Source organism: Eubalaena glacialis, chromosome 1 (assembly GCF_028564815.1).
Source record: "Eubalaena glacialis isolate mEubGla1 chromosome 1, mEubGla1.1.hap2.+ XY, whole genome shotgun sequence".
NCBI lineage: Eukaryota > Metazoa > Chordata > Mammalia > Artiodactyla > Balaenidae > Eubalaena > Eubalaena glacialis.
Genome location: NC_083716.1, coordinates 210,219,792 through 210,233,497, shown reverse-complemented (window position 1 = coordinate 210,233,497; position 13,706 = coordinate 210,219,792). Strand labels below are relative to the sequence as shown.

Below are 13,706 nucleotides of genomic sequence, written 5' to 3'. Positions count from 1 at the left end.
TGCCTGAGTGTCAACGTTACCTTGGGTCCCGAAAGTTAGAACTTGAATTCAACTGTACTCCAAGCCGTTCAGTTTTGATCTCAGCTTTCCTTCCAATACTTTTAGATTCACATTAACATAAATCTCACACCCAAGGAGCACCAACAAATGCACATGAATACTCTTAATACCTTAAAATGTGCAGCGGGGAGAGTGGGGATGGAGGCAAGGAAAGGTGAAAAAGAATGAAAAGATATTCTACGTAGGTAGGTCTGCCATTCCCCGTGCTGCTGTCCTCCTCCTCAGCTACTGTCTCAGGGCTGAGGAGTGGCAAACTGGGTGAGATGATTTGGAGTCAGAGAGCACATCTAGGTGGCAACCCAGGAAGTCATCTCTCTCCAGCCAGGAGCTGGACAGATTACTGAGAGTGAAGATAATGAGTCTAGACTTCAGACACAAAAATGACTTCCCTTACCTCTGAAATGTTGTCACCTGTGGGGTTAAGGCCAGCCAATACAAACAGGGCACCGAAACCCGCACAACGGTTTGCATAAAACGGGTTCCGCCCTTAGGTGAGGGTGAGTGTCTCTGAGTATGCTTTCCCTCCCAGTCAACTCAAGTGAAGCATTTATAGAGTGGCTTCTAAATGCTTAGCATTGGAACCCGGGTGGAAATGTTAGCAGTGCCAACCAAGAGGACTGCAAAGAGGGTGAAATGTGAAATCCACTGCAGTAAACAGCACAGACATTAGCATCCCCAAGTTTGGAGGTCTTTCTTCCCTCCCTGGATAAGGCAAGCATCCCACATTGCTCTTTCTTTGCCCTGCTCTCTATTTACCTTATTAGGGATAAAATGCCCTTTTCTGTTCTTCCGTCTTGTATTTCAAGTGCTCTAACTCCAGTCACCGAATGAGCCTCCTTCTTCCCTTAATCAGACACCAGCTCCTGAGTTTTGCAACTTTCCCCCCTTTGGATTATCATTCCTTGTGTGTTTCCCCTAACTTTCTTCCCTCACAAAACTGCCCACCAGTGTACCTCACTGAGGGTTAATTGAGACCGCTGCCTTGGTACCCTGTGACTGGAAAGAAACCATCTTCAGGCGAAAATAAATCATTGCCACCTCATTTCACTTTTAATTTACTACTGACTTTTTTTTGTTGTTCAGTCTCCCCACAGCCTCTCCTTTCTCGCCACTCATGCATTTTCAGCCTCATGGCTCTCCGTTGGACAGTGCAAGGCTGAAAGGTTTATCTGTAACCTATTTGTCTCTATTACAGGTTTCTAAACTTTAATTAAAGAAGAGACAGCGAGGATATCAATCCCCCTTTCCCTGCATCTACAGGTGTTGTTGGCGCCATCTAGCGGTGAGAAGGTGTGGCATCTATTTTCTCTTGTGAGCTTTGTCAAATTTGGAGGCTTATTGCCTCCACCAAATTCATATCACATGGGGGGAAGGAAAAGGCATGCAGAAATTTAAAAAGAACTTTTTTTACCTTTAAAATTCTCACCTGCAAAAGCTGAGATGGGTTCTGGAAAAAAAAACAGAAAAAAATTTGAGTTAGATAAGGGGAAGAAATAGGGTGAACAAAGGGTATGATGAAGATGAATTTCATCAAGCTTTATTATACTATCCCACGGAAAGTATCCCATGTCCTCCACATGCTCTAGACCATGTCTAACACATCATCATCATGGGGGCCGGGTGGGTGGGGAAAAGATTCTCAAAGTTGCTTTGGAACAAAAAGTCCTTTATAGAGTAATGGGTCCCTGAAGCATTGTAATCAGTCACTTACCACTGATTACTTTCTCAGAGCCTGGATTACTTTTAGATGCCTGGGGCCCCGAGAATTGCCTGAAGAGACTAGGGTGGTCCCAGGTGCTCTGACATCATCAGGCACACACACACCTGGGACCCATGTGCCAAGAAAAGCACTTGGTGAGTTATTATAGTTACTCTGCAGACTGAAAGTAGGTCTCGTTCCTTCTCAGGATTTCCTCTTGCTTTGGGGAATGTCCATGGCTCTGATGGGCCCGTGGGGTGAACTAGGTAAAATGTGTGCATCTCAGGTGGGCTGGCTGCTCAGCACTTCTGTCCAAGGTGACAGTGTCCTTCCTATGCTGGTCACCTGGCATGCAATGTTTAATCTTACAACTTTGGCATCTTGGGCATTAGAGATATTAGCCTCAAAGCAAAATCTAAACTCTTATTTCACATGCCATAGCTTGCCCTGCAATTCATTCATGTAAAAGAGCTACTTGGGTAATTGTGTTATCACTCTGATATAACATATGTACTATTTTTTGCTCACCAGTGAAGGCTTCCATTAAATCCATCAAACCTTTCCATCATGTAATTCTGACTGACAGTTGCTCTCGTCCTCTAGCATTTTCTTTGCTAAAAGCTGGAGTGTGATGATGGGGTCTTGGCACCCTGAATCTTCATATACTTAGTGCGTGTCTATTTCTGAATGGGAACGGGGATATAAGACTTCACCTCATCTCACCCCTCTCCCATCCTGAATGCAGCCCAAGCTATAACTGCACTCACACCTCGCCTCCCGCACAGACTGGAGCTGCCCCACCCACTGGGTAAGAGCTGTGTTTGAAAACGATGTGCTGTCTCTTCTTGTACCTCCCAGCCCTTGGAAGAGCCACAAAGAGACAGATATTCACGTACCCATACAGTTCTCCAGCGGGACATCGGTGCTTATCCGAATGTCATCAATGGCAATTTCTCCTGAACGTCCTTTTCCTATAACTCCCTCGAACACAATCTAGAAGCCGGAAGAAAAAGAGCCATGGTTAACTGAGCTTCCTCGTCCAAACAGTGCAAAGATTGCCAATTTTCTGTTAACTGCAGCTTAAAATGTATGTGTGTGTGTGTGTGTGTGTGTGTGTGTGTGTGTGCGCGTTACTGCACCTGGTACACATCTGTTGACCACATGGCTATGGTGCTTGAAATCTTAATTTAAAAGAGTTGGTTCAAATCAAATGCATATTTGAGGTGATTAAAAAATACATATATAACAAAGTGAGGATATTGTTGTCCAGTAACCAGAATGTATTGACTAAAAGGGCCACAATCAGAGCACGTTTAATGGAGAATTGAAATTTCCCTAGCCATTTTTGATATTTTTTCTCACAAATCTTTCAAATGCCCAATCCAGGTATTTGGAAACTCAGAGGACACGAGCAGGTGGGGGTAAGGTGAGAAATGTAGTATACAGGTTTGTGTCGCCTTGGGGGTAACACTGTCATATGGCTCCATTATTACAACGAGAAGGGAAGTGATTTTCCTTCAGCACTAGTTTACTGATCACCTACTACGTGCCAGGCACCACGACAGTTACAAAGCCTAATAAGACAAGACCCTCTGACCAGGAAATCTCACCGTTCAGTGGGCGAGACAAAAATGCCAACAGGTACTGGCAACACCATGCTCTGAGGTTTATAAGTGGGAAGGCAGGTGGTGGGGGGGGAGGGACTCAGGCTGCCTAACAAGCTCGAGAGTGACTGCAGGCTGCACACAGGAGCCCCTCTGCTCTGTGGTCTCCGTTCCGCCCTCATTCTCGCCCTCCCCAGGTTCTCTCTGCGAAGGAGCACATGTCCTCTGGCAAGCTGAGCGAGCAGTTGGCTGCCTCACCAGCCATCTGTTGCTACTTTTCGTCTGGGGAAGACCAGGTTAATGCTTTGGCTGGTTCTCAGTCACCTCTTCCACAGTATGCCTACTCCTACCCAAGTTCCAGCCCCAGCTGTGCATACCCATCTGTGCCTCGGGCTCTTGCTCTGTGGGGCAGAGATAATAGAACTCAACTCCTGGAGCTGCTGGGAGAGATACCACTCACTTAGGAGTCTCTCTGGTCTGCTGGCCACTGAGCACCAACAGCGACCCTCCCCTTCCCGTGTTCACACTTGCTGGGACCGGGGTGGGAGGCTGTTTCCCTCTCCTCCTCGGAGTCTGAGGGGCTCCACAGGCTTCTATCCTTGTGTATGGAGGGTTTGTTTGTGTTTATTTCCCTGGCTTCTGCGTCCCTTTGCCAGCCTACCTGATAGCAATCTAAAATAAAATGGAGAGAAGAAACATTTGTTGGAGAAGATTTCAGCTATATAAAAGGCAATAGGAGGAACAAAGAACCAAGTCTGGGTGTAGAGATAGGCACATTCTGAATAACAAATAAGAGTGTCATTTAGTTGCCATGGCAACGTGAGAAACACAATGAAAACAGCGGCGCTTAACCGCGTTCCCTAAAGATGAATGGGCACGGCCCTTTGAAATATTGAAACACAGATCACAACGATTCCCTCGGATCTCCGCAACGGTCTCCCGTCGCCACCCCACCTGGTACTCCATGTCATAGCTGGGCAAGATGATCCGCCCGTGTTTCCACTCGCCGCCCTGGTCCTCGCGGATGACCCAGAGGAGCTTGCTCTCCTGGCTGGCTTCGCGCACCACCTGCAGCGCCACCCCGCGGCCTCCCGTGGCTTGGTACTGGAACTCCATGCACACGGGGCTCCGCGGCAGGTGGACGGGGGGGCTGATGAGCCGCGCGTACTGGCCCTCTCTCCCGCCATCACTCTGCAGCCGCAAGAAATTCCTGTCATCTGGGGGGAGACAAACCCAAACAGAGGTTCCTGGTAAATGCTTGGGAAAGACACCAGTTGGAAGTTGTGGTCCTTCCGGGGGGAAGCTGGGGCAGAATTTGGGTGTCTTTTGTTTACTTATGAACTAGTTCTCCAGGCCCTGTGTCCCCTTTTTAGGGCTCTGGAGCCCGGAATCAAATGCTGCATCCTCTTGAAGCCCTTTCTTGAGTCTTTACGTCAAGAAGGTCCCTCCTGCCTATTTCCCTGCATCACTTCTTTTGTGCCTTTTACATATGGCACCCGGCGCCGCTGGCCATAGGTCTTGGCTGGTTGTATTTGTACTTGTCTTTCCCCCCTAGATTCCGAGAGGCCAGACCCACGTTTTACTCATCATCGGCTTACCCAAAAGGCCAGTGCACTCTAATGAACTGGATAATAAAGGGGTGAAATGGCTGCTAGACTAGAGGATGTTTCTGGCCAGGTAGTTTATGATTCAAGCCTTTATCATCTTGGCTGGGCACTGTCCAAATGGAAGACATTTAAAAGCTTCTGTCTCCGACGGTGCTACTGGATGGTGCCTGGGCTCTAGTAACTGCAACTCAGAAGACTCACATCCCTGTTCAAGCAGAACAGGGAATGGTGGCTGCACAGGGGTGATTCAGGGGGCTTGAGACCCCAATCCCTTCCCTGACCAGCCTGGGGAGGCCTGAACTTGGCCTTCCTTAGAGAGCCAGGCAAGCACAGCCCCAATGAAAACAAGTGCTGTCATCATCACTAACAAAGGCTAAGTGTTTAGCAGAGAACATACACATATTGGGAAATGAAGGTTTCACCCATCCAAATGTTTGAAGAGCGTGTCTTTTGGCAGATTAGCTTTCAGATACATCAGGTACTGTGTGGGAGGCCGAGTTCCCGTTCCTGCTGGCAGACCCCATGCCTTGCAGACACAGGTCTGGGGACCCGCACCAGCAAATCCAGCTCGTGCAGGAGCATTCCGGCCACTTGCACGGAGAACAGGATGGCATCTGAGGAGAAAATCTCACGGCCTCCTTTGGGCCCTGAAACATCTTATGCTGAACACTTCTGCAAGATGGCGGTGGCACTTTTGCACCACATACCCAGCACATCAGACACCTCAGGATCGTGTTAATCCGAGACGTGGGCACAGAGCTGTCTTACTCAGCAGGGACTGTGAACACCCTGGGCTTGTCAGGGAAGACAGGCGGGCACGCCAGAGCCCTGAATCAACGGGGTACTCCTGGACCACCGGTTTGCTGTTGTTATTCCTGCTGACATCATCTTTCTAGTGAGAGCGGAGCCTGTGACAGTCATCAGTGGCCCAGCAACAGCTCTTTCCTCTCCTCCCCCTGGCCACGTCTCTCCCTCCTCCCTGTCTCCCCTAAGTCCCTTCTGGTTAGATTCTCCAGGGTTATTGCTCTAGAAGCTACCGTCCCCTGAAGTCAAATTAGACCAGCTTGGGATGCATAGTTGGGATTCCAGTTTGGGACTCCTTAACCATCCAGAACCACATTGGTCTAATATCCCACAACACGGGACCACTTCAAGGCCAAAGTCAGCACAGATAAGTAGGCAGCTGTCTGGAGCAGAAAATTTTAATGATGGTGATCTGCTGAGGGAGGAGACACTGGTGCCACAAGCAGACACGCAAAGAACTTCTGAACCTATGCTTCTCCTATCAGATCTCATTACTGCCACTATTAATGGTAATAATTATAAGTCATATTTTCATAATGCTTTAGAGGTTACAAAGCATGTTGATATGCATTCATAATTTAATCATTGCTATATGCTTGTGAGCTAGGTCTTACTAATCTTATTTTGCACAAGATGCAGAAACTGAGGCTCAGAAAGGTTCAAGTGACTTTCCAAGGGAGAGAGGCTAGCGAGTAGCAGAGCTGGACTTGACTTCAGGTTCCCCCACATTCATGCAGTAGGCCCTTCACTTCAGCTGTGACCCCAATACCTTGTCCCAAGTCCGTGTAATCAATCACATGCTATTCAAGGCAAACTGGCTTCTCTGCTGAGTGCTGTTGCCTTCTCTCCATTTACCTGTAATTCTCTGCTCCCCGACCCCCATCCCACCCCTTTTGCTAGCTCTTCTCCTAACCATTCTGGCACATTTCAACATTAATTCCTCTCTTCTCTCAACAACTCGAGCATCTATTGACCACACCACTGATTTTACCTTGTTTTAAAAAAGACTGGAGGCCATTTTTCTTGCGTTTCAGCGGGTAAACACCCACTACCTTGTACTGTAATTTAACTGTTTGGTGTGTGTCTTTCCTATTGCCCTGGTTAGATGTAAGGTCCTGGCCTCACACATAGAAGGGTTAATAATGCTTCTTCTCCCTGCCCCTAGATAGTGACAAATATATGCCATCACTCAGGAAAATTTTGTTCCCATGAATGAATGAATGACAAACACATGGATAAAGCATGCTGTGAGGCTGTCTATTGGAAACAAGAACAGAGGGGGAATCATCTGGCCTCTGGTAATCCCTCAGGTTCATATAATCTCCTCACAGTTCCCTCCCATTCTACTGAGCCAACAGCCTTTTTCAAAGGTGAGGTGATTTTTTTTTGAGATGCTCTGCTTTTTATTAAGGAACATTTATACTGAAATATGAGTATGTATAAAGAAAACGGTACGGTAGCTTTTGCAAAGTGAATATACCTACAATCAATAGGCAGATCCAAAAACAGGGTGACCTGTGGAAGCATCCAGCCCACTGAGCTACCAGTGAGAACCCCCCAAACGCTCCCATGCTCCAGTCATCTCCAAGCCTTTACTGTTTCCACTCGTATATAAAGGAAACCAGATTTCAGAGACTTATTATTCAGCCGTCTTCCTTCACAGTTTCACAAATAGGACCCACTGGCTGCCTGAAAATTGCTTGGCAGAAATACTGTCACTTGTGTGAATTTACATTCTTAAGCAGCAGGGGAATCATAGCATAATGGTTAGAATTTAGTAAGTAAAATGTGTGTGGAGGTGTAAAGAGCCGGGCTGGCTGGATTTTATCCGGTCTGTTTTATTTACCCATCCTGTTGCTAAAACTTCAGGCACGATGAGGCCAAAGGTTTCACAGACTGTCTCTCCCGGGGACCTGAGCTTTCTCTCCCTCCCTTTCCTCTCCTCTCTTCTCTCTCTCTCACAGTAAGATGGTAATGACTGTGCATGATTTAAAGGACCACTGGAAGACCAGGGAGTTAATGCTGGTGGCATGCTAAGCACGAACAGCTAAAGGATCATAATTCAGTGCTGACATCTGAGCTAATCCACTAGTTTGCAGAATCTCAAGACAAGCAGGCCTCTGAATTTCACTTAGTGAAATCATTTGTGCCCCACTTGTCTGTTAAGTGCTATGAGCTCGAGGGAAGAAAGATGATATGTAAATTTAAGGAATTAGCAGTAGACATCAGTCAGAGGGACGCTGAGCTGCAAAACGTCCCTGCCTGTCACTGAGAGAGGACTGATTAGAAGCAGGACATCATGAAGGAATGGCTTCGGCCAGGAAAAGCCCAGAGATGGGGAGAGGAAGAGTAGGGGCAAGAGAATTGTTGTGACCTGAGCACCTCTGTGTGCCAGATATATCACACTGGCGGCTTGGTTGCCTTCCGTAATCTTCCCTGTGAATTAAGTATTATGTTCTCCATTCTTACCAAAAAGGAAACAGAGGCTCAGAGAATTGAAGTCATGTGTCCCAGACCACTGCTAGAGAGTGATGGAAGTAGGATCTGAGCCCTGATTGGACTGAGTAAAATCGCCAGGAACTCGCCTCTCATCTGGGCTGGAATCCTAATGTTCGCTAGTCTTTTAAAGCCTCAGTGTTCCCATCCGTGAAACGGATATAATAACAGCAATACTGCATAGAGTCGCGAGGAGGAGGAAATGGAAAGAGCCTTGTAAGGTGCTTTGCATACGAACAGGGACACAGTAGACGCTCCATAAATGCTCTGATCTTCATTTCCACTGCCATCACTAAACCCACTGCCTCCTGTGCTGCCCTTTTTGTTCCTTTTAGAAAGAAAAAGGGTCCAAAGAGCACCAATAACCTGGGAGGACCAATCCAAGACTCAAAGGAAGTAAGATTTGGCTCAAGGACAGTAAAGATGTTCTCTGGAATAAGATGGTTCCCAGATCCATCCTAACCCCAGAAACCAGCCAGCCTCAAGTTGTACATCAGACACTGTTTACCACATGCTTTTGGGTCAATCTACAGCAGATGCAATAAAATAATACATGATTCTGGAATGAGAGTGGGACCTCAAAAGACCATTTAGATGGGGCCAGCCCTGCTGCCCAGAGGAACCATGCTGAAAACATCTCCAGAACAGCGGTCCACCCTTCGCTTTAAATTCTCCAGAGGAGGAGTTTCCATAGGCCATGCTGGCAATGTGTTTTCTGGGTCACAGCCCTAACTGTCAGAAACTTCTTAAATTCAGTTTTAAGTTTTCCTGCTGTCATTTAGACACATGTCCTCCTTCTATTCCCGATGGAGTGCAGCCAATTTCTGTCCTCTGACTTAGGAACATTTTCACTCGTGAAGAATTAAGACCCTGGTCTTCACTTCCTCAGGAAACACAACGCTTGCCTCTTTAAATGTCCGCTTTCCAGGGCTTTGGTTGTGGCAGGTCTCCACACTGACCCTTCGCCAAGCTAAGTGCTTCAGTTCTTTGAAGTCATGGCAGCCATATATGTGCTGTGAGCGAAGCACATGTGCTATCAGTGGAGTTTGTTCTTCTAGAACATTCTAATTTATGGCCTACCACTGCCAATCACAGAGGAAGTTTTAACAGACAGTGGCTGTTGGTGACTTGATAGAGCAAAGGGTTGGCCTGGCATGGGTGGGCTACTTTATTGATTTACTTAGACTTTAGGGGAAAAGCCCTTTGGATTGTTAAGAGGTCCCCAAACATGACAATTGGCCAGCTAAAAATCAGCTCTACCTGCTGGAGGCTGTCTTCTTGTTTTTGTAGGTGATGGCAGTGATGTCGGCAATGGATAGCTTCCAACGGGAAACAATGCAGAGGAGATACATTTAGCAGCAGAAAGAGAATGAAGAAAAAATGTTCCAGAGATACAATCCCTCTCCCCCCAGACCTGACATGTTTGGGAGGCATTTTGCTAGGTTCTTGACTCAAAACATCTGTTGTTGCCCATGACGCAGGGAAAACAATCGCATGGGAATGAACAACAGGAGTTCAAAAGGGCAGAGAGGAAGTGCAGAGGACAAGGTCATTCAGCGTCTTAACCTGCTGCTGTCTCTAGAAAGGGTCTCCTGACATTTCACCTGGCGATTTACGACCACATCTGGCTTCAGCTGATCACATGACCACTCCTGGCCCAACAGCAATGGAATCAGTGGTGCCGACACCTTACCAAACCCTGAAATAAATCACCAGTCTGATCCTCCAGGCTATCGCAAAGCCAAACACACCATCTGTCCAACACACGCATCTCCTGGCTAGCATCTTGCCCTCCTACTAGAACAACCATCTGAAAGAATATTTAGTGCTGCAGGAGATGGAGTCTCTTTGTATAGGTCATGCTTAAGACATGAGTCAGCCCCTCAGCTGGCCTCCCAAGGTCAGACTATCTCTGCTAAGGTCCTCAAATTAACAACTGGCTAAGGGAAACATTGACTTTGGATGAACTCGGCAGGATGTTCTCAAGGTTTACAATTGACCATCTTGTGGACATTTGAGGTTTCAGGCCTGGGCTTTGCAGGAGTCTATCTTGCGCTGCTTTTTTGGCATGTCAGCTTTCATGAAGGTTTGCAACCGACTCAGTCTTGTTATCACTCTGCCCCTTCATTATCAATCTTACACACTCAACCAATCATGACTTTCAGAAAAAAAAGGAAGAGCTTCTCCTCTCTACTGCTGTCTTTTCCACAAAGTCAGAGATGTCTTCCTTCCTACGTTCCTTAAAGAAGGGCCTCTATGCTTTCCTTTTCCAGTTGAAGTTATTCCTTAAATATGGCTTTCTTTTAGCCCAGCTGTTCCTGGTCTTTAATTATCTAGCCTGCTCTAAGCCTGAGAAGTTCCCGTCTTCATATTTGTAGTGGCTGTGCCCCAGACACACCACAGCAACCTCTTTCTGAAGGCAGTTCAAGCTGATGACAATCCCGTGTCTGGATTGTTTGCTGCCATCGGTCCCACCTATGAGGAAGGTCTTTTGAGTTTAGAGAGTTGCTTTTTAATTCACAGAGTCCCTGCTAACTCACCGCCCAAAATCAAGCCCATTGTAAGCAAGTTGACTCATCAGTCATTTTCACTGATTGCTTTGTGACTGTCTACTGACCATACCCACTCACACTTAACCCTCTTGTGTGTATGTCCCATAGTGAACCACAGTTCTGGTCCTCCACTCTCATGGGGTTTATTCAGTGACCCAATCTGCATCAAAACAGCCCTACGAGAAGTCAACAGGCCTACCACTTACATCTGATGGAAGAGCCGCCATTTGTAAAATTTGAATATTTCACAACATTGTATTCTTGACTTACTCTCACTTGTTTTTGAACCCAGAGTAAAGGTTCTGGTCTCTCAATCCAATAAGCATATAAATGCTAGGTAGCCAAAGCTCTGTCCTTTTATAAAGGCATACTATTCCGAATAGCCTTTGCCTGTTTTCTTTATGTCACTTCCATGATTTGAAGTTACTGAAATGAAGTAATATTGTAGTCATACTTCATTAGGTCAACAAATATATAAAAGAACACACATTTAGGGTGACCACACACTTGAGGATTCTGAAGCTGACCTGGAACATACCCTTAATCTCTAGTCTTGTCTCATTCCTGAAGATAATAATAACAACAACAACAACAACAATAATAATAAAACAATTATTACTACTATTGCTATTACTTAGTATTTACTCTTTTTGATTGAATGAAATAGTTCCTATACTGTCTAACAGTATGTTACTTGCTTACTTTACTATGTTACTCACTGAGGTACAATGACAGTGACAAAAAATGCCAGGCACTGAACACTCCCCCCAAAGGATCACGGAGAAGGCACATCTCCCTAATCATTTTCTCTTGGTTTACACCAAACCAAGGAACAACAGCATCAGCAAGCACCCTGGAAGTTACTCTTCATGCCAAAAGGTGCTCCAGCTGTGCTGACCAAGACAGCATCCTGTGATGACGGACGTGTTCTCTACCTGCACCGTCCCACACAGAGTGGGTACTGAGCTCTTGAAATGTGGCTGATGTGATGGAGGAACTGAAGTTTTATCTGTATTTAATTTTAATTAAAATTAAAATAGTCACGTGTGGCTAGCGGCCACCGTATTACACAGGGCAGGTCTAGACACACGGGTTCACCATAGCATCTCAAGGAGTTTTTGCCTTGTTCCTTAAAGAGCTGAATCTGATCTTCCTCAAAATTCTGTTTCTGATCAATGCACTTGAGAATATCTGTGGGAGATACAGCGGCTTCCACTAGGGGAGACATTTTCTGTGTCAGTGTAGTTACAGAGCAAAGGCAAAGTGCTTTCTCAGAGAACAAGGTACTAGCTCCTCTGCAACCACCAGGGGTCACTGAATTCGGACCAGGGTCCCCAGGGGCTGGTATGAACACACTGCAGGCTTCTAAGCCACAAGCAAAGAGCTAAAAAAAGAAATTCTGAATGTCTTGAAAGACTATCTTGAAAAACAAAAACAGTGGAATAAAACCAGTGAGGGCCTTGTCAGCCTTAAGCAACTATTACCACTAGCCAAAAGAAGAGAACTAATTGCTTACTTAAAAGGAAAAGAAACAAAACATGAGAAAAGAACTAAATCAGAAAACATCTAAGGAATGTAAGTAGTTTCCACAGACACTTCTAATCAAGTAGCCTGTGTATGATATTTCAACATGGCTGTTGCCTTTTTTCTTTCCTCCCTTCTCCCTCTGCACTTGATGGGCACACCTCCTTTCTTAAGTGTAATTACTTTTGTTTACCTACCTAACAAGGAGATAAAACACATGGCACACATTTCTTAAAGACTGGAGTGGTCTCCTCTTTGTGGAGGGGCGAAGTGTGGGTGACACAGCACTTTCAGGCTTGACTTGGAAGGTCCCGGGACTCTGAACCCGTTAGCATTTGCCCTGCCCCTAACCAAGCACAGCTGTTTCCCTTCTCCCAACTGCTCTCCGCGGGGCCCCAATTTTTTTTTGAAGAAGAAAGGACCACCCTGAACAGAAAGGGCTCTCTATCCTCTCCTGCTTAGAGCCCAGTATCATGTTTTGTAAGGGGAAGGACAATGGGAAATACAGCAAATGATTTTTAAATCATCAGAGGATGGACAGAAGGGCTCTGAAGACGATATTATGATTTTGTTTTCTGGAGGCAGCATCCAAGGGCCACTTTTCCGAACTTCAGGGATTCCTCTGGAACAGGAAAATAATTATTTTCTTTCTCGATTTCTTCAGGGAGAAACAACATTAGATCTAGCAGTTCCTTATGGCCCTAATTTTCTTTCTGTCCCCAGCCAGCCAGCCAAAGGTTGGACTTCTGCCCGCTCTGCAAGATTGCTCTGAAGAGCCTTCCCAAACCGCAGGGTGTAATGAATCAAGTGGAACGAGGGCAGGATGAGGATTCCCAGCCAGTAGCCGGGGTCAAACCATGGGGCATCAGGTGAGGGTGAGGGCTGGGCGAAGAGGGGGCAGAGGGGAACCGCGTCAAATGGAGAGTAGCTTAAGCTCTCCCCAAAGTGTCACTTGCTAACTGGTGGCCTTGGAGTCTGGACAGGGCTGACCTCAGGCATTCTTAGAGAAAATCTGCTCAGAAGAGTGCAAGGGAGGAAGTGGAATTATTAGAAAGAACCTGAGGATGGATGCTGAATAAGAGCCAGTAAATCTCCCCTTGCTGTATCATCTACATCCCTTTATTCAACGTGCCTTTGCCAAGCTGCCCCCTTATACACACACCTCACACACACACACACACACGCATATAAACCACAAACACACTCAAACATAAACATACAGACACACACATACACATGCATATAAACCACAGACACACTCAAATATAAACATACAGACACACACACACACACAGATTCATACATGCACACAAACTAAATGAATGCATATACATATTTACAAACACACAAAATCTACACA

The 13,706-nt window shown here is 46.2% G+C and overlaps 1 protein-coding gene across 3 annotated transcripts in view; it reads right to left on the bottom strand.

Moving 5' to 3' along the window:
• The window catches only part of NRP2 (neuropilin 2), a 114,660-nt gene that overhangs the window by 29,804 nt on the left and 71,150 nt on the right, over positions 1–13,706 (bottom strand). For 2 of the 3 annotated variants that reach the window (XM_061186724.1, XM_061186708.1), the window contains exons 13-15: positions 4,318–4,580; positions 2,656–2,752; positions 1,487–1,507 (exon numbers count right to left, since the gene is read on the bottom strand). In XM_061186724.1, the coding sequence (XP_061042707.1) occupies positions 1,487–1,507; positions 2,656–2,752; positions 4,318–4,580 (381 nt within the window). Of the gene's footprint in view, positions 1–1,471; positions 1,508–2,655; positions 2,753–4,317; positions 4,581–13,706 lie in introns of all 3 variants that reach the window. The other variant, XM_061186715.1, reaches the window with a different exon arrangement.